Genomic DNA, 21,691 nt, shown 5'->3' on the forward strand with positions numbered 1-21,691 from the left:
AGATTCCTATAATATGCTTTATATCATACTAAAGGTATGCTCTCAATTTCGGTCATATCATAGCCCCACAGTCCATTCTTCGATAAACGTGCATCATAATGCTTAAAGTGCTCTTACATACATCAAACCAACTCATTTCATGCTCAAATTTCTATAACATGCTTCTTATATCATACTTTGATGCATACTATGAGCATAGATAAATCCAAAATTCTGAGGTGCCACTTATTTGGAATGTGTGACACTTTTTGCTCGAGTTTGCATCTTTACGAAATTTCAAAGGGCAAAACCGGCCCCTTGGCCCATCTGGTTCTAATGTTGGTGTTGTCTCTCTTGGTGTGGCATGCTCGTCTGTTGTCCTGATTTCTTCGGTGTGGACATTCAAAGAACCGGTGGCCTCCCTTGCCACAGTTAAAACAGGCATTGGTTCCTACCCTACATTCCCGATCAGGAAGTTTTTGACATTTTTGGCATGGAGGTATGTCCTTCAGCCTCTTGTTGTGGTGGTTTTTGTTTGAGGACCTTCTTTTGTGCTCTGACTAACCTGCTCCCCCATTTTTGGTTGTTGTTTATACATGTCTAGTAAGGTGACAGCTTTGAGGGTGGTGGCGCAGTTGCTTGAGGCATGGGCCACCACTGACCCTTGCACGATATCCTCTCTTAAGCCTATAATGAAGCAGAAAGTTCTTTTCTTCTTCATATCTATCATCTCATGTGTACCCATGGGTAACTTAGCCAATCAATTATATGTCATAGTGACTAGGGTTAACTGGATGGGGTAAAACGAATAAATATTTTTGCAAAATAAAAACAAAGAGAATTTCAAACATAATGTACAATACTTTTACGTTATATCAAAATAGAATTCATACCGTAGTCTAAATTACAAAATAAGGAACAAACACAAAAACATTAAAACAAAACAATGTTTAAGATTATGGGTGAGACTTGTCTATGACACTTGTTCCAGAGTCCACTCCTGACCTCGCCTACCTCCTTAACTCCCTAAAAATCATGGAAAACATGGAGGGACTATAAAGACTCAGCAAGTAATCTACTTGTAAGCTCTTAACCATGTTCTTAAGGTATGCTAAGGTACCACACTTATTCTTAGTCATGTTCGTGTCCTTAGTTTTTATTCTTAAATCTTATCCTTGGTTCCTATTATTTGAGTGGTACTTAGCAAACGTCATATCTTAGCATAGTTAGGCTTGTGTGTTACTTTAGGACATGGGTGTGTGATAAGCTTACTTAATACATGTTTTTGAGGTATCCTCTTAATTACTTAAAAATCAAGAATTTACTAGGAGTTCATTTTAATTTAAGGTAACATTTTGATTTTAAAAATTAAAAACCAGCCTATTATTATGAAATTTCATCTTGATTGAACAGTAAACTATTAAAAACTTGTTAGAGTATTGAAATCGCTTACTTGGGTTCTTTGTTGTTTCTTGGGTTCTTTGTTGTTTCTGATCCTCTTAATATTTTCCTCAGATCTTTTCTTAACCTTGCTTGGGGTGAAAACATATAGTTAGTTATTTTCCAATTTTTTTTCTTTGAAGACAAACTATATAAGTGAACTTGATGTTCTTCCAAGGTTTATACGAACATGAATTTATCAAGTTATTCGTGCAAGACTAGGTTCATTAAAGTGAAAATGTGACTAGAGCATTCGTGATGTCAAAGGACATAACTAGAAATTTGAATGCCCATAACTTGTGACATAAAGTTGTCTTTGAGGGCACCATAACTTGTGACATAAACTTACGACACCAAAATTGTCCATCTTGACAATCACAAAGTCGGTTTGTCCACTTCAGGTTCCCAGCTTGAGGGTAATCCTCTTTGCCACTCTTAGAATTGGTAGGGCCTTAAAGTTGACGACTTTCATTTTTCCTGAGTCTCGATGTCAACTTATGTTCAATCGTTTTGCTTCGGTCTCTATTATAAAGTTGTGGGTGGTCCTAAAGTTGAACATATTAGGTCAATTTGTGGTTAACCCGCTCTCTTGATTCCCCTACTTTCTTTTGGAGGGCAGACAAAAAACTTCAAGGCCCCTATAAGAAAGTTGTCTATTCTTTCTGGTGATGGCATTTCAGCTTCTACTGATGCCTCAGTCTGCTCCTAATGTGGCTTGGAAGCCCTAGAGGGTCGCTCTCATGGGGCACTCAAATACTCTATTGATCCACGATTGAAGTGATTTTCTATGATCTCCCACTATCTCCTCTCCCACTTTTAGGGGAGATAGGACTGTTGTTACGGTTGCTTCCACGCGAGTATCGCACTGTCCTCTATTTGAGCAACAAAGCCCTCTGAGCTATCCCTCTTATGGCTATCTTCTATCAATTCCTAGATGGGCATCCCATCAAGGCAGCCAGCTACTATAACGATCGTGTTAATCTAGGCAATAAATTTGCTCTTTGATGTCGACCAATCAATCATTGTGGTATTTGTATAGTTGTTTTGTCATGGAAGTGTTAAATAAATCACTTCTTGGAGCCAATTCAACTCTACTACCAGCTATCACGTAGTTTTTCAAGGCTTTGTAAAGTGATTTTGAAATAATTACTACCACCCCTAAGTGAGTCATAAGTGAGTCAACCAACACACGATCATATTGTCATTGACACAAACAATAAATACCCAAGTCAAGACCCCACTTTGAGAAAGTCTCCAAAAATGGAGGCAAAGAGATTTTTGAAAGAGTTGAAAGGAACATTATAGGCTAGCAAGCAAGGGCCAACTACAGCTTAAATAACATATACCCCTAGGTAAAAAGAATTGAAAACTAGTCATATCTCCCTACACTACACTTTGAGGCATTTCATTGTGCAACAACAAATATAATAATAAAATAATTAACATAAAATCAAAGTAATACAACATGAGCTAGACTAAAGGTGTGGCATAACATAGACACATGACAACAGGCAACACGCCCTAGATAAATATGGTCATGACACCCATCACCACCTCGCTCACTGCTCCCCAAAGCTTCCAACTTGTAATGGTAAACACTCATAAGTTGGGGTGGTGGAAACTGAGTCCTCGCAACCTCACCATTATGTTGATGTCCATGGGTAGTAACCTTCAGGTTTCTCACTGTAATGTTGGGAACTCAGTTGATTGAGTGCTCTACAATTGTGTGTGAGTGAGGTCTCATTTTTCTGTGGTGGCTTGGGAGTGGCTGACGGTACTCGATCTAGGTGGCGTGATGCCCTTTGGTATGGTCTGGCACCTGGTTCTGTATTCTTCTGCTTGATCTTGTGATCATGGAATGAGTTCTCATGTTGCAGTGATGGCCTCGGAGTGACAGACATTGCCCATGATCTCGTTGGCTACACGTGTTGCGTTGGAATAGTTCGGTCTGGCACAGCTGGCATTCTGCAGTCTTCTTGAGCCTGTGAAGGAGGTTGCCCAAGGATGCAGGGCTGTGCCGTATGGGGGAGTGAGAGTGCCTGACAATTGTCCTCAACCTTAGAATCTACCCTCCTAACCAGCAAGCTGTTAACAAGTCTACGTGATGCATCCCCTAATAGTCGACCTGAAATGATTCCAGTAGCATTTGGCCTGGAAAGGAAAGAACACTCACAAGAAAGAAAAAAAAATGTATTGAAATAGTTGGCTACGAGTGAAATTCTTCCGGTTTCTGTAGGAGGTATACTACCTTGCGTTCTCATTGCATCTTCCATTGTCGTGGCATTGCATATCTTTACACCGTAAACCAGGTTCAGGCCTCATGGCTCCCATGCATCTTCCATTGTTGTGGCATTGCATATCTTTATGCCGTAAACCAGGTTCATGCTTCATGTCTCCCATGCATCTTCCATTGTCGTGGCGTTGCATATTTTTATGCTGTAAACCAGGTTCAGGCCTCGTGTCTCCCACGCATCTTCCATTTTCGTGGCGTTGTGTATCTTTATTCCGTAAACCAGGTTCAGGTTTCATGTCTCTCATGCTCACCGTCTGCCGCAAGACATGTCAAGTGAATTAAACAACCGCAGGATATTGGTGTGTTTCAACATCAATATAAGCTAAAAGAAATATAAAGTACCCTTGGAGGAAAGTTCACCCCAGCAGGCGGTTTCGTGATATGCTTGTGTGGGTCCGGAAGCCGATATATAGCACATCTAGATTTGAAAGAAAAAGAAACAAAGGAGAAACCGTGATGAGTAGTTTTGTTATATCAAATAAAGTACTCAAGACACTTACATGACTTGGTTGTTCATAATATCCTCCATGCCCTCAACTGGAGACCTGAATATTTGAGGGCACAACTCTCCCGAACATGGAAAGAGATAACCATTCATTCCTTCACTGCAGTTAACGCTAAATCAAATCAGAATTAACTAACTTCTACCAAGAACGTGAATATCAACAAAATTTCCATGAGAAATTAAGCATAATGGTGTAAAGAACCCAAGGAGTTTCCTAGAAACCAGATCGGAGTCCAGAGAACCTTCCCAAAAATTTGTACAAAGCATCAAAATGAACCATAAAATACATATTTGTCTTAAAGTTAACTCAGCTACCATATCTAAGTTAATCAGATTTGATGAACTTGCATGCTAACAAGGGGAAGGTGTGATTGTGCCCATCATGATCATATTAATATGCTCATAAAGGAAAGATTTTTACATGATACAAACCTAAGTTCAGGGTTTATTTTTTCCTTAACCCGATTACGTTTTCTTCCCGTCAGCTTACGGCGGTCGTTGAGCGAGTATATACTAACAGAGAGGGGGTGAGAAGATGTGACAAAAAGCATGTCAAACATCACACTATTTCTCCGCACTTCTTCTTGCTGCAGAAATGTAAAAAGTTAATTATTCAAAGAGACGGATATGGATCATCTAGACCTCATCAAGGATGTCTGAACCACAAGTTAGTAACACACCGTCAATGTATGCTCGACTTTCTCAACCTCTGCAAGAAGGCGGGTTTCATCAATGAAAGGCAACTTTGCAATTCCCTGCAGAATAGTATGAATAAATTATTAAAAAAGAAGCAACAACGCATAACATAACTAAAGCCAATTCATCACATTAAAGAATAAAATAAGGGGTGAAAGCAACCAACCTGCCAGGAAAACCGTTTACCATTCATATCCACTTCAAAATCTGACGCATCAAACAAAAGTTAGAGGGGAGACAAAACTTGATAACCATAACGCAGTCATTTTTAAACAGATTTTGTACCATTAGGATAGAAATCAACAATAGGCGAGTTCTGATCCGTCATCAATTTCCGATACTGCTCCGGGAGTGCGTGTGCACTGCATAAAGTTCAATGTAAGAACCCTCTAATAAATGGAAATTCCATTTAATTTGAAAGAAATTAGCACCAGACCTAGCAGCAGGGAAGACACCCAGTAGCTGATTGAATGGCTTGAAGGGAGTGCCTAGAGTGAATGATATACTCAGCTTATCAAGACCTTTGAGATCAGAAGCAAATGGTGCATAATGATATGGATAAAACCTGAGGAAGAAAATGGCACAGGTAAACAACAAAATGAACATCACGAGAATAAGAACTAATTACATTCACTCTGTCAGAGATATGTAATTCAGATTACACAGAAGCGTAAAGATATGCAGTCCAAACCCACGGCTGATAGATGCACTCCAAACCCATGATTGTCACGTCATTTAGAACGACTTCTTTTAATAAATTTTCTCAATTTTTATTATTTTATCCTTTTTAATTACGAGGTCAGGGCATATTAACGATGTGCTAGAGACACATAGGCAGGTAAAAAAAATTGTAGCAGAATCTAGAAAGAGGAAAACTGATGAGAAGATAACACAACCGGTTTCAATTTAGATTCTGCTACTCATTTTAAGACGTCCATTTATCTTAGACAATAATAAGCAATAACACGAAAAATAAAAGATGACAAAAGCACCAAAGAAACGAGAATAAAAACCTCACCATTGCCAAGAACCAACGCCTTCGTAATAATAGCGCATAATCCAACATAGGCCTTCTGTGTACCTCAAAACCTGCCAGAAAAACAACAAAAATTAGCCTACAACTCCAGAAGATAAAAAAAACTAAGAAATCACTAGAAATTCGCTTAATAACTTACAACATCATTTCGTATGTCATCGAGTTCCTCAGGAGTATTTCCAGAAAACTTCTCATTATAATACCTCTCTCTCCACCCAGGTATGCCCAATTTAATCTGACCACCAACATTCATTCAGCTTATGAGATGAACTTTAACACATTGATTATTGTACTATACAACTATGATTAGACTATTAGCATTACTAGATACAAACCTTGTCTACTTCTGAACCATTAGAGTTGAAAACATCAGACTTCTCACGCAGAAACTCCTTAACCTTTGTCTTCAATTCCTTGTTGTTCTCATGGATCTAGAAGATAAACAAAAATTAGATATAATTAGCATTCTAGACCTTCTCAATGGTCTAAATGAAAACTCATGCCGGCAAGGCCCATACCAATTACAGGTTAGCCATAGAAAATAGTCCTAAAAAATGGCTAATGGAAGTCATAATAACAATGAACTATGCCCTAAGCACAGAAACGTACATCTATTTCCAAAGTGTTTTCTGCTTCAACGATAGCAGAACCAGTAGAATCCCCAGACGATAGACGTGCAACTTTGTTAGGACGTTGCATATTCTTATTTTTCAGTCCTGAGAATCTGGACGTAGCTTTTCTTGATTGTCCATATGGCGAAGGATAAGGACCTGAAGCTAGACGAGATCTATGAAAACGAGCAACTGCAACTAGGGATGGTTGAACCCAAGGCCCTGCATCATCTCCTCTTCTTGTCAGAGCTTTAGAGAGCTTTATTCTTCCTGCCTGCTTCTGAATTTATAAAAGATGACCAACAGTGAGAGAATGGAAAGGATATCACATAGGAATACAATCAATATGAAATGTAATCTACAAATTAACTAGAAATTAAAAGTCTTTTAGTAAATTTCATTGTAAATGAAATTTTGTTTCTTAATCCTCACCTCTGAAAAAAAAAAAAAAAAAAACATTCCTAATTCTCACCTCAAAACGAGAAAGATGATGGGATAAATAACGTATAAAACATGTATACATAAGAGAGAAGAGAACCTTTTGCCGTTTAGCTCTTCTTCGGAATATGTCATCTTCATTACTTCCAACAGCTTGAATAAATTGTTCCACTATGCGCAAATTTGGCTGACATAAGACCCACAGTAAAGCATTTCATGCCTGAGCTCACAGATGTTAATGTAAATTATAGCATAAAATCAAAAAACCAAAAAGGAAAAAAAAATTACCTTGCTTCCTTTAGTCAAATACCCACCAACTTCCCTTACTTTCTTCTTATATACAGTCAATAGCAAGTCAATTGCACCCTGGAATTAAAGAACAAAAAAATAATACCTCCATTCTAACTTGCACCGAAAAACAATCCAAATTCTTAGAATACTTATAATGCAAGAAGAAAAGTCACCTAAACCTCTTAGGATATATCTGCCAAGACGGAACCACATCGACCAACATATGACGTCCAAGACAAAATATACAACTTTTTGCTCATATAGCTGATCGAACCTTGGATTAAAAGGCTGACAATAATCAACCTCTACACGTAACTTCCATAAACACGACTTTTGTTTAATGGTGTACACTTATAATTCTTTTTTTGTTCCAAGTTATGAGATTATCAATATTTTTTTAATTTTCTTCCTCAGTAGCAATATTCCTCTATATATCTGCTTTTTCATTCTTCATAAAGGCTAACAAGCTGAACGCTCACTTGCCTAAAAAAATTATTTTACCCTTAACAAAGAGCTGACAAGTTAACTGAAATCAAACATGCAAAAATAACAAAATTTAGAAAAGAAAAAAATGGAATTCCCAAAATCTTGAATAGAACAATTCCATTTGGAGGTCAAACAAAACTTCATTAACTTATAAATGGTAAGTTCAAGTATGGACTCTACCTCCCGAATCTCTAATGTGGGCATATGAGGTAAAAAGTCATTACCAACAAAGAAACACATGAACACAAAATCATCCACAATGCGTTCAATGTCGCTTTCAACGGGAGCATTGGGAATACACATCTCACGTTCCAAGTACTCTCTAAGTATCCATATATGGAGAAACTGCATAATAAAAGGACCATACAAAGTAAATAACAGATATAGGACATAAAGAATTTGACCTATTATTCCACCAGAGAACAAAGAATAAATATGAGGAAATCCTACCTGGTAAGGTTTTTTAACTACATCTTCCCCTTTCGCATCAAACTCACTAGCCTTCCTCTTTACTTTACGTTTACGGTCAGCTAGAAAGCGCTTTTTTTGCTGTTCAGGAGTGAACATGATCTGAAGTTTACCAAGAAACAATGGTTGTTATTGGTTCATGAAGTATAATGCACATACATTGAATATTTTAAATGATGAACATGTGTCATGTCCTCAGGAAGGGAGTGATACCAAATTCTCCAAAAACTGCAGCAGCGTAGCCAAAATACAAGCAAAAATACAAACCTCACGCATTATTGAAAAATGGACTTCATGGGTAGCCAAAGCTAACATTATCAAATCTGCATCCTGAAATTGTAAAATCAAGTGATACGCTGTATTCAACAACCAGGTGATGAAATCATGAAAACTAATTTTTAAAAAAACACATACAATCAAGAGGTATGTGAATTACATAAAATAAGCATAGAGAAAAAAAAAATATACCAAACCATACAGGCAGTGACGAGTATTGGGATCAAAACCAGGAACATTTCTCTGAAGACGAATATAGGACATTATTTTGTGCTCCCCTTCACCCGGAACATTGGCATCAGAAAGAATAACCTTCACATTTTAAAAGCACTTAAAATCGGGCAAAACTGGATTCACTATTCAGTGAAACTACCGGTTTTAGAATACAAGTAATAGTCATGTCATGTTTACCTTAATACCTTTCCAACCTGGGTCGTTGTTTAGTCTAAGATGAATGTAGTACTGCAAAGCAACGGAAAGAACAGACATAAAGTCAGTTCCAGGAGTGATCACATTGGAATCAAAAACTTGTGACTCTTCGTTTGGAGGAAGCTTTCGTCCCTCCCTCTCAAACTCCTGTCTTAATCGTGCCTCTTCAGTGGCCTAAGAGAAAAAAAAAAAGCATAGTTTATTAAATGCTCATACCAGGAGATTATCTTCTTTGTACATAATCGTTCACGTGAAATTGATGCAGTTGAACACTTCAATTATACATCATACTAAGGCAGGAAAAGAAATAGCCAAAAGCAATATCCTACCAACTTTTTTATACGCAGAACATATTTGTAAGTTATTCATAAAATAAATAAATAAAAACAGGATTTTAGCCCCCAACTCTACTAACTAGAAGTTCATTCAAATGAATGGAAGATACAAAAAGCTTCCTTGAAATGAATTTAACAAAACACTCCAACTGGAGGTGATAAAGGAGAGGGGTGTCACGGTCATGCTCGTCCAGGGCGTGTTGCCCATGGCCGCATGCCTATGGCAAGCCAAACCCTTGTCATGTCTTTTCATTCTAGTGTTTTTACTTCTATAGTTCTAGGGCGTATGACGCCTCAAAAATATCATGTCTAGGCCTGCCAGACATGAAATGTCTCAAAATGTACTATAGGGGGATATGACTAGTTGTCAACTTCTCCCTACCCAAGGTTATATATGCTAAGCCGTTGTTATCTCTCTCTTGCTTGCTTATATAACGTCTCTTTCAAAAATCTCTCTTTCTAAAATCTCTCTCAACCCTCGTTTTCCAAAACCTTCTTTTAAAACCGAGGCTAGAGGCTCGATCATACGTCGCTTGGCCGTAGGCGACGCAAGTACAAATTGGCTCAGCTCACTTGTCGTTGGAAAGTGAGTGCCGCACAATCGCTAGTCCGCTGCCTTTAAGAGTGCGATTGTGTCAAGTGGTATCAGAGCTTTGTTAGCTCCGTGACACAGTAAAGACCGAAACCATGTCGACGACAAAGTCGACACCCAAAGCACAAGCCGACCGGCTTACGCTAATAGAGGAGGAAATGTTGTTCCTCAAAGAAGTCCCTGACACCCTCCGCTTCCTGGAAGCACGGGTGACCGAATTGAGCGAGAAAGTCGTAGGAATCGACGCAATGGGCAACCGCCTAGATGGGTTGCCAATCGCAGAATTGATGTTTCGAGTGACCTCGCTCGAAGAAAGAGTTGCTCCTACGAGCAGCCCAAAACCATCTGGTAGTCCGGATAGCTCTGTCGCGCACAAGGAGAGACGTGGCGAAGAGTTCGACGTGCTACAAAATACAATGATGAGCTTGTTCAATGGACTAGCTGATGAGTTCAGAACAACCATCGATGACATCCAAGAAAGGATGGCCTCCATGGGCACTCGAATTGAAGTGACCATGAAAGCCGTGGAGAACGTCACGGCTGGACAAACAAATACAGGGTCCAACAAACTAAGATTCCCAGAACCTAGAGCCTTTAAAGGGAATCGGGACGCCAAAGAGTTAGAAAACTTCATCTTTGATGTCGAACAGTACTTCAAAGCCACAACGGCTTGTACTGACGACAAGAAGGTGATCGTAGCTTCGATGTATCTCACAGACGACGCCAAACTGTGGTGGCGTACGAAGGTGCAAGACATCGAGGATGGATTGTGCACCATTGACTCGTGGGAGGACCTTAAGAAAGAGTTGAGGGACCAGTTCCTCCCCGAAAACGCAGGACATTTAGCAATGGAAAAGCTAGTAGCCCTGAAACACACTGGAAGCATACGAGACTATGTCAGACAGTTCTCAACCCTGATGCTCGATATCAGGGGCACATCAGAGAAGGACAAGGTGTTCTTCTTTATAAATGGGTTGCAACCGTGGGCCAAAACAAAGCTACACGAGAACAAGGTCCAAACCCTAGCCGCCGCAATGGCCTGTGCCGAGAGACTCCTAGACTATGGGAACGAAGCGGGATCCCAAAGGAGAATAACACCAGCCCCAAACACTGGTGGCAAGCCATACAAACCACCAAGTCATCGAAATGGAAGCCCCAACAGGCCGAACGGAGGTAACGACAGACCAAGCGGATGGACGGATAGACCTCCACAGAATAACCAAGCAGGGACATCTCGAGGACCTTACCATCAAAGGAACCACCCGACGACGCCGTTACAATGCATGCTCTGTAAAGGTCCCCACAAGGTATCTTACTGTCCTCATCGGGCCTCTCTCACTGCGCTCCAAGTGTCCATTCAAGAGAGCAATGACGCAAAGGTTGAGACTATGCTTGACAAGAAGGAAGATCAAGACAATCCCCGAATGGGCGCACTTAAATTCTTGTCAGCTCTCCAACGGAAGGTCGAACCGAAGGAGATAGTAGAGAAAGGACTCATGTTCGTAGATGCGACAATAAATTTCCAACCGAATAGGAGCACTCTGATAGATTCAGGAGCGACCCACAACTTTATCGCTGATCAAGAAGCCCGAAGATTAGGACTCACTATAGGAAGGGACCCGGGAAAAATGAAAGCTGTCAACTCTGAGGCCTTGCCTATTGTGGGAGTTTCCAAAAGAGTCCCCTTTAAAATAGGGGATTGGACAGGAGAGCTAGATCTTGTCGTGGCTCGCATGGACGACTTTGACGTGGTACTTGGGATGGAGTTCCTCCTAGAACACAAAGTTATCCCAATGCCGCTGGCAAAGTGCTTAGTGATCACTGACCGCAACCCCACAGTAATATCTGCAAGCATCAAGCAACCAGGTAATCTTCGAATGATCTCGGCCATACAATTGAAAAAGGGACTCGCACGAGAGGAACCTACATTTATGGCCATACCATTGATGGAAGTAACAACCACCGAAGAAACTGTCCCAAATGAAATCAAGGAGGTACTAAACGACTATGCTGACATAATGCCAGAGAGCTTACCCCAAACATTACCACCTCGTCGAGGCATTGATCACGAAATCGAACTCATCCCCGGAGTTAAACCGCCAGCGAAGAACGCATACCGGATGGCTCCGCCCGAGCTAGCCGAATTAAGGAAACAACTGGATGAGTTGCTGAAGGAGGGATTCATCCGCCCGGCAAAGGCACCCTATGGAGCCCCTGTACTGTTCCAGAAGAAGAAGGATGGGACGTTGTGTCTGTGTATAGACTATAGAGCCTTAAACAAGGTGACGGTACGCAACAAATATCCACTGCCGATAATATCCGACTTGTTCGACCAACTTCACGGGGCCAAGTACTTCACGAAGTTGGACTTACGATCAGGGTATTACCAAGTACGTATTGCCGAAGGGGACGAGCCCAAGACGACGTGCGTAACAAGATATGGGGCCTTCGAATTCCTAGTAATGCCCTTTGGCTTGACAAACGCTCCAGCTACTTTCTGCACGTTGATGAACCAAGTTTTCTACGAATACTTGGATCAGTTTGTCATAGTATACCTCGACGACATAGTGGTTTACAGCACAACCCTAGAGGAACACAAAGTGCACTTGAAGCTGGTGTTCGACAAGCTGCGACAAAACCAACTGTATGTCAAGAAAGAGAAATGTGCATTCGCACAAACATGCATCAACTTCCTTGGACATGTCGTCAGATGTGGACAAATTAGTATGGATAGCGATAAGATAAAAGCTATCTAAGAATGGAAGGTTCCTACTTCCGTATCCGATTTACGGTCCTTCTTAGGATTAGCCAACTACTATAGGCGGTTCGTCGAAGGGTTTTCACGACGAGCCGCCCCATTGACAGAGCTGTTGAAGAAAGACCACACTTGGTCGTGGTCAGATGATTGTCAAATGGCCTTTGAAGATCTGAAAACAACCATGACGAGGGGTCCTGTCCTCGGATTGGTAGATGTTACAAAGCCATTTGAAATAGAAACAGACGCTTCCGACTTTGCCCTAGGTGGGGTCCTTATTCAAGAAGGCCACCCCATCGCTTTCGAAAGTCGAAAACTCAATGAAGCCGAACGTAGATACACTGTCTCCGAAAAAGAAATGCTGGCAGTAGTCCATTGCCTTCGAGTCTGGAGACAATATCTCTTGGGATCACAGTTCGTAGTGAAGACGGATAACAGCGCCATTTGCCACTTCTTTGATCAACCAAAATTGACGGCAAAACAAGCCCGGTGGCAGGAGTCGTTGGCTGAATTCGACTTCAAGTTCGAACACAAAGCAGGGAAGAGTAATCAAGCAGCCGATGCACTGAGTCGGAAGGGCGAACATGCGGCCCTGTGCATGTTAGCCCATATTCACTCAAGTAAGATCGATGGATCGATGCGCGACATCATCAAGGAACATTTACATAAAGACCCATCGGCCAAAGCCGTCGTCGAACTAGCTAAAGCTGGGAAAACACGACAGTTTTGGGTTGAGGGAGACCTTCTGATGACAAAAGGAAACAGGTTGTATGTCCCAAGAACGGGAGAACTGAGGAAGAAGCTCATTCAGGAATGTCATGATACCTTATGGGCCGGACACCCCGGGTGGCAAAGAACATACGCTCTAATAAAGAAAGGGTACTTCTGGCCAAACATGCGAGACGACATCATGCAATACACCAAGACGTGCCTCATCTGTCAACAGGACAAAGTCGAGAAAGCCAAAGTCTCAGGACTCTTGGAACCTCTACCTGTGCCGACACGACCCTGGGAAAGTGTATCTCTGGACTTCATAACACACCTCCCAAAAGTCGGGGACTATGATGCTATCTTGGTTATCGTAGACCGATTCTCAAAATATGCGACGTTCATCCCCACTCCCAAATTATGCTCGGCCGAACTCACAGCTCAACTATTTTTCAAACACATTGTAAAGTTATGGGGTATTCCGTCGAGCATCATCAGTGATCGGGATGGCAGATTCATTGGGACATTCTGGACCGAGTTATTCGCCTTCTTGAGAACAACCTTAAACATCTCCTCGAGTTACCACCCTCAAACCGATGGTCAGACAGAACGGTTCAATTGCTTGCTCGAAGAATACTTACGTCACTTCGTCGACACTCGCCAGAAGAACTGGATACAACTGTTAGATGTCGCCCAATTTTGCTTCAATTGTCAAACCAGCTCGTCTACGGGAAAGAGTCCCTTTGAAATTGTAAGTGGACGACAACCGGCCTTACCCCACATTATCGATCATCCTTATGCAGGGAAAAACCCTCAAGCTCACAACTTCACAAGAGAATGGAAGCAGACAACATATATAGCCCGGGCATATTTAGAAAAGGCTTCCAAGCATATGAAAAAGTGGGCAGACAAGAAGCGTCGCCCCCGTCAATTCCGAGCAGGAGATCAAGTCCTCATCAAGCTGAAACCAGAACAGATCAGATTTCGCAATCGAAAGGACCAGAGACTAGTTCGCAAGTATGAAGGCCCGGTTGAAGTCCTTAAAAAGATCGGGACTACCTCCTACCGAGTTGCACTCCCCACATGGATGAAAATCCACCCAGTAATTCATGTGAGCAACTTGAAGCCATACCACCCTGACCCAGAAGACGACCAACGAAATGCAACCACAAGACCGAGCATCGATCTGAGGCAAAAAGAAACAAAAGAAGTAGAGGAGATCCTCGCCGACAGGGTTAGGAAGATAGGACGACCTGTACGGACGATTCGTGAATTCCTTGTCAAATGGAAGAATCTCCCTACAGAGGAAACCAGCTGGGAACGCGCCGAAGACCTGAAATCCGCAGCCACCCACATCGCCAGGTTTGAAAGTAGTCGGTTGACGGGGTCGTCAACCAATTAAGTGGGGGAGGATGTCACGGTCATGCTCGTCCACGGCGTGTTGCCCATGGCCGCATGCCTATGGCAAGCCAAACCCTTGTCATGTCTTTTCATTCTAGTGTTTTTACTTCTATAGTTCTAGGGCGTATGACGCCTCAAAAATATCATGTCTAGGCCTGCCAGACATGAAATGTCTCAAAATGTACTATAGGGGGATATGACTAGTTGTCAACTTCTCCCTACCCAAGGTTATATATGCTAAGCCGTTGTTATCTCTCTCTTGCTTGCTTATATAACGTCTCTTTCAAAAATCTCTCTTTCTAAAATCTCTCTCTACCCTCGTTTTCCAAAACCTTCTTTTAAAACCGAGGCTAGAGGCTCGATCATACGTCGCTTGGCCGTAGGCGACGCAAGTACAAATTGGCTCAGCTCACTTGTCGTTGGAAAGTGAGTGCCGCACAATCGCTAGTCCGCTGCCTTTAAGAGTGCGATTGTGTCAAGGGGCACAGTCAATGCAATGTCTGTCATGTACTAATTTTGAAAAATCAACTTGAACTCTCTATAAACTTAAGACTCAATACCATCAAATCTAAAACTGTAAAGTACAAGTTACAACCATATCATCTAATACAAGTGGTAGTCAAGGAACTTATTAGACATGTAATAGTCAGGAAGGTGGTTTACACCCTTCAACCCAGGAAAAGACTATCAAACAAAAGCACATACCGCTTCTATTGCATCTTTTGCAGCTTTAAATCGTCGAGATCGCTGTTGATTCATTTTTGCCCTAGGGGCAACACCATCTGTACATTCATTTCAACAGGCAATGAACATTAAAAACAAACATTACCACTCCTTCGTCTAACCAATTTGAAGCAACAAAACATAAATAAATAAAGTTGGGAACTCACCAATAGCCATGTATAGCAATTTTCTAGGCCGGACCATGACAAAAAGCCTATCAATATAATCAAACATGCTATGAAATACCTCGCTAAAAGTTGTTGGAGAAGGCTGCACCAGTAAAATAGAACGATCAAGCAACATCAAAAAAAATATATTAGACGACAAAGAAATTTAAATGTATTAGGCTTTTCTTCCGTGGAGAATAGGCATGTTCCTAAACTGAAAGTACAATTACTTATTCTAGCATGTGGAGATTACTAGCCCAATTTATTGGCTTTGGTCCCTTGACTTGACATCAAGTGAAAGAATTTCTTCATCAGGTTGTACGTGGACTGACTATGTTATCTCCCTTGACATCAAAGAAAAATTGATCCTGACCAACGTTGCTTAAATTTATTAAATTAAAGCTTGGCACTCTCCGCCACAAATTTACAATGTTATCTAAAATGAAACACCACAAATGACATAGCTATATGATGCGAGAAAAGAGAGAGAGAGAGAGAGAGAGAGAGAGAACTCAATATATGTGTCAAATGTTTACCCTATCTTCTGGGTGGAAGCATGGATGAATAATGCCATTCATGTCTAGGTAGAGGTTATCAAATTCAAGATTGTTTGGATTGGGTTTGCTTGTATCAACTGGAATGGCGACGCCATCTATTACAACTGGTGCTTCCTCTATTACATCCACAACCACCAATGGATACTTCTCCGCTAACCACTTATAGAAGGCTGGAACTCCCATGTCTGCTCACTTGGAGCCTGTAGCGTCTCAAAATCCTTTATGCAACACAACCTCACCTGAGATTATATATATAGATATATATATATAAAAACAAAGATAATGAAGTTTTGTCAAAAATGGACTCAAATAAGAGGTAAAACAGCAAGTTGACCTGCCTGTCAGGAAAAATAGACCATGAGTTTTTGGGAGTATAATTCCACTCCCTTGTTTTACAAAACCCAAAAATTGCTAGCAAGAACTACAAAACATAAAAAGAAAAGGGGTCTATCAAAAGAATCCACCTCTCATTCAAGAAATAAATATATATATATGAACCCATAATATATTCTTCAGAAAAATTATCACATTGATTCATAGAAAATAATGTGTCAACATGTCATTGACGGTGTTCTTTTATTTTTCATAGTGGTTCAAGTACTCATCTGACATTTCCTAACACTAAAATTAAGATTGAAAAAAAAAAAACATAACTTCCATCAACTATCAATACTAGAAACTTAAACACTATTTACATATAAGTTAGTACTACTGATTCCCTTACAAGGTTCACCACAAAAAAAAAAAAAAATGCACGTACATACAACCAAATAGAACAATGCTCTAAAGTACATACAAATTCATGTGCATACAACACAAAAAGTTCAAGGAAAAAACCTCTCAAAGGTAGAAAAGAAAAAACAATAGCCAAACATAAGATAATAGGCCATAACAATGTGCTAAAATAGCATCCTTCGAAAAGAAATAATGTGCATACAACACAATTGAAACACCATTTTTTCCATTGATTTTTCTTCAAATTCAATACGTGCTAATTCCTTTCTTCACTCATCTCTGACTTATGTATTCACAAGAACTCGATATACATCATTTTGATTTCTTCATAATATGAATGAGTTTTCATTGGCGACTGACAACAAAGGTGAAACATAGGGGAAACATAGGGGAACTAATACACGTGTAGATGCTACTATTGAAACCGTCCAAGGAAAATAATGCGGCTCAGCTTCTCTACCAATGAGGAATTAAAAAAGATACAACTGCATCCTTGGAATCTAGAGAATAAACAAATAAATAAAAATCCTTCTGTCATCTAGATGAGATCCTTCTCTACTAAGTCCCTAATCCCTATATATTCACTCGATCCACTCTTCACCTCTTTCCTAGAAAATATTTTTTAGTAGACTAAAAAACAAATCAATTAGAGGGTCCTTTCCATGCTCAAATTCCATTAGAAACTTAGTTGTCGTAACGTGGTCATTGACTCAAGGAAACAAAAAGGTGTAACATCTAGAGTTTTAAGAAAATAAATAAAATAATTTTTTTTTTTTTTTTTGCAAAAAAAAAAAAAAGTTGAAAGAAAAACAAAATGGCACGCACACAAGTTGGAAAAGATGACCGTACAGTCAACAGTTAGTTTCTCGGCCTACATCCCTTTTTTAAGGAATTTGAAGCTTCCTGGAATTTGTTCTTCAAGCCATTTTCACCAGTTATATTCTTTTGACTTACTTTAGGGCAAATTGAGAAATTCTGGAGAACTTGAAGACCCGAACCAAGCTCGGGAAGTGGACAAACAAGTAAGTAACCACATGGAGCAAATTCTAAGAAATAGTTGTAGGAGTCGATTAGGATCGAGGAAAAATGCCTGAGTATCATGATTAGAAGCCTAATTGATCCATCCTTGTGATAATTAAGTTTAGATAATGTGAATAGTTTATAATTCAATTCTAACTACAATTATATAGCTTCCACACGCATGATTTGTGAACTCTAATAGTTTATTAGACTTTTATGCTTTCCAGGATGTTGAGGTTGGTTTATTATCACTGAATGAGCATAACGAGCATGTTGTATGCCTTTATACGTTCATTATGCATGATTTAGGGTTTGGATAGCCTGTAACACTTATGAGTTGGACTATCGCTATGCGCCATAGAGTGTTAGTTTTGGTCTCCATGGGTTACAAGTTAATGTTTCGCGTATTTTGGTCCTAGCACCTAGTCATGAGTTCCATAGCCCCCTTGGGTTGACCAGATTCCTTGTAGGAACTAATAGGGTGCAACCCCTATTCGTAAACCAAACAGGGGTTAGGGTCTACTTGTTACACATGGCTTAATTGTCACCTATGTGGATTCCAGAAGTCACATAAGGTATACTACTGAAGTACTATCGACAGTGCCTAGTGGGGAGCCATGGCATTTTTACTGTTCCAACCTAAATGGCGTGGCGACAAGTAGTTTACTGTTCTAGCTTGAAAAGGCAAAGTAACATATAGTTATTGTTCCTAAGACAAGTAGTTTTATTGTTCTAACCCAAGAAGGGTACATGAGCAAGTAGTTACTATTCCAGCCTGGAAAGGCAAAGTACAGGTAGTTTACTGATTTCAGACAAGTAGATGTTGCCCAACACCACTAGGGAGAACCCTTTGCTTAGTGCTCAATAGGTAGACATGTATGGAGTACGGTTACCATGTTAGAACAAAAAGGGCTCCTCAAGTACTAGGAGTATTACCCTAGGGCCTTTTCATGGGCCACAGCAACTCGAGGCGCACCTCGCGCAAGACCGACGAAGGACCTAGACATATGTGAAACCTAGAGCCAAGAGAAAACAAAAAAAAAAACAATTTATGATCCTAAGAGGGTTAGAATACTCCTTAAATGAGGTATACTGAGGGTTTAGTTACATAGTAACCTGCAAAGGTTAGTACAAACTTTAACCACAGTTTTGTGACCTCTACGACAGTTACGAGCACATCGCCTAAGTTTTCTCAGAGACTACAAATAAATTACTTTCCGAGTATTTTATACTCATCTCATGTTATTTTATTTTATTTTTGTCAGATGGAGTGTAGACCTGTTAATGGCAGAAGCATGCAGAGCCATGCAACTACGAGAGTTGCCCTTTAAATCGAGTAGTCTTCTTTCTTGTCCTATTATTATTATTTTAAATGCTACCCCCTCGATTAGTAAACCGTTTTTTACTTGACTCCGTGGATATTACCTTTAAACTAATTTTATGTCGTTTTGAATACATATTTGAATTTTACATTCTTGTATCTCCCGCTACCAAAAAAAAAAAATTACAAGATGGAACTATAAAACGAGTATATGCTTCTACGGAAACCGTCTAAGGGTATAATCCGACCCAGTCTCCCAGTAAAAAATCCAAAAAGATACAACAGCACTCTTGGAATCCATAAAAATAACTTTTAAGGTCCCCTAGAGTCATCAAGATCCTTCAAAAATATGATTGGCTTTCAATGAAAGGATTTTATATTAAAAATGACCTAATTCGAATTTTACCCGGAGTTGATCCAACCCAAAAGAACTCGACGGCGAGCGACTGGAAGAAGATGGAAAGTGTGGGGGAAGGCTGGAGTGGACCACGGCGACGGACAGCTGCAAAAGAAGGTAGTTGACACTGGTGCGGCTGCGGCAGAACACGAGGGTGGCTCGCCGGCGTGCGGTTGCAGCAGAAAGAGATAGGGAGAGAAGAGAAGAAGGAAAAGAACCCGGTGGGGGCAGTGGAGGGATGCTGGATAGCCAGCAGCTTACGGCTGCAGCAGAGAGGGAGAGAAGAAAGAAACTGAATGGGACAGTGAGGGGTGCCGGCGTTCGACTGCGGTAACAATATAACAAAACTGAAGACCAGAAGAGGGGTGGGGGAAAAGGAGGGATGGTAGGGTTTTAGGCTTTCTTTTATACAAAATAAATACGCCTTGGACTCCTCAATTAGGTTCGTAACACATTTATTTATTTATTTATTTATTTATTTCAAACCTTAAATTTAGGACCCAATTTTAATATATATTTTAAAAAATTACTTAAAAATTATTTTTTAATTATTGGAGTATAAGTAATTAAAAAATAACTATGAAATTAAATAAAAATAAAATAAATATATGTATATATGGTAAGAAAAATGTATATATATACTGGATTGGATTCAATCCAATCTAATTTTAAAAGAACTTATAAATCAGGTTTTCATTTATACTCAACTCATTTAAATTCATATCTCAACTCAAACCATAGGTTATCGAGTTTAATAAGGTTTTTGGGTCATCGATTTTTTTTAATGCTTTTATTCAAAACATGGAAATATAAACTTGGGAAGAATATGTATTAATCATCTATATTTTTGTCTATTTCAAGAGATTGAAAATTTAAGTATTAGATACAAAAATCGATGGTATTTTAAATATTTTTGAATCTATTAGATACTTTAAAGTTCAGAAAATTTATTAAATTTTAAAGATAGTTTAAAAAGTGGCTTTTAATTTTATGTTTAATAGATCACCGTTAAATAAATTCTAAATTTTGTATGTTGTATTTAATACATTTTTATTTTATTCACTATTTAACATCTTTTTTATTCACAAAGTTATTAGACATTTGAAAGTTCATAGTATAATTTTGTAAATTGTAACACCTTAGATTTCTACTTAACCTAAAGATGTTACGGTATATATATCATAGACATTTTAGGCAGAAATACTTCATTCAAAATTTTATAATGAAAACATAGTTATGGACTTACCTGTTTTCTAGAATGTCTTTAAATAAAATAACATAAAGTAAAAATGTTCTATACTAACCTATATGCTACGAAATTAAACGCAGATTAACTTATAGTCTACGAAATTTAGATTTAAAACTATCCTATGCGTGTGTCATGGTCTCTTGAGTTGTAATGTCATCGAGGAAGTCTTGCCTTTACCTAAAAAAATAAGAATAAAATATGGCTTGAGTATTTTAAGAAATACTCAACAAGTGATCCCGCTACTGAGATTAGATGCAAGCACATACAATCATGAGTGAGACCTATCATATTAGTATATATTCCTTAGGCGACTATCCTAAGTGGGTAATTGGATGTGTATTTACTGTTCTACACACGGTCCACAAATGAGTATTGACCCACTAGTCGGTTTGCACATCTCTTAGGCCCCTTTCTTGTCGAGCAAGCATTCTCTGGAGCTATTGATGTCAGACACTCATTAGGAATAGCGACCATTGCAACATCATAATTTTCTCTGCCTCGTAGTGTACGCATCCGTACCATCGTAAAAAAAGGGGTATCCCCCTATGCATGAACATACAATGATGCACGAGGTCGCAATATTTTTCCTTTCATTATCATGTACAACAACCTCTCTTCCACCTTCCTTTCTATCATATCATTTTATCATACTTTCCATGCATATATCGAGGTTGTGCATTATGCTAATACATCATATTGCATATCTATCGTATCATATATCTAGTCATGTCAAACATGTCTTATCATAAACTTATCATGTCTTCTAATGTATTATATCATATC

At 39.5% G+C, this 21,691-nt stretch overlaps 1 protein-coding gene across 5 annotated transcripts; it reads right to left on the reverse strand.

Annotated features, from left to right (window-relative positions):
• Positions 1 to 2,730: 2,730 nt before the first annotated feature.
• LOC111493708 (5'-3' exoribonuclease 3-like) lies at positions 2,731 to 20,042 on the reverse strand. Of its 5 annotated transcripts, none has more exons than XM_023143523.1 (25): positions 19,669 to 20,042; positions 16,166 to 16,425; positions 15,630 to 15,732; positions 15,445 to 15,521; positions 8,931 to 9,122; positions 8,712 to 8,831; positions 8,511 to 8,573; positions 8,226 to 8,345; positions 7,956 to 8,120; positions 7,287 to 7,364; positions 7,099 to 7,185; positions 6,559 to 6,840; positions 6,285 to 6,380; positions 6,089 to 6,184; positions 5,932 to 6,002; positions 5,350 to 5,478; positions 5,199 to 5,275; positions 5,080 to 5,120; positions 4,898 to 4,972; positions 4,650 to 4,804; positions 4,213 to 4,323; positions 4,055 to 4,130; positions 3,914 to 3,966; positions 3,668 to 3,706; positions 2,731 to 3,570 (listed from the first exon to the last, which is right to left on the reverse strand). In XM_023143523.1, the coding sequence occupies exons 2-25, from the start codon at positions 16,367 to 16,369 to the stop codon at positions 3,339 to 3,341; spliced, it is 2,742 nt and encodes a 913-aa protein (XP_022999291.1). In that variant the 5' UTR covers positions 16,370 to 16,425; positions 19,669 to 20,042; the 3' UTR covers positions 2,731 to 3,338. The 5 variants fall into 5 exon arrangements, with proteins under 5 accessions (XP_022999291.1, XP_022999289.1, XP_022999288.1 ...); XM_023143521.1 differs by adding an exon at positions 16,525 to 16,607 and having other exon boundaries at positions 3,668 to 3,966; XM_023143520.1 differs by adding an exon at positions 16,521 to 16,607 and having other exon boundaries at positions 3,668 to 3,966.
• Positions 20,043 to 21,691: the final 1,649 nt, after the last annotated feature.

The sequence above is a fragment of the Cucurbita maxima genome, unplaced genomic scaffold (assembly GCF_002738345.1).
Source record: "Cucurbita maxima cultivar Rimu unplaced genomic scaffold, Cmax_1.0 Cma_Scf00019, whole genome shotgun sequence".
Taxonomy (NCBI): Eukaryota; Viridiplantae; Streptophyta; class Magnoliopsida; order Cucurbitales; family Cucurbitaceae; genus Cucurbita; species Cucurbita maxima.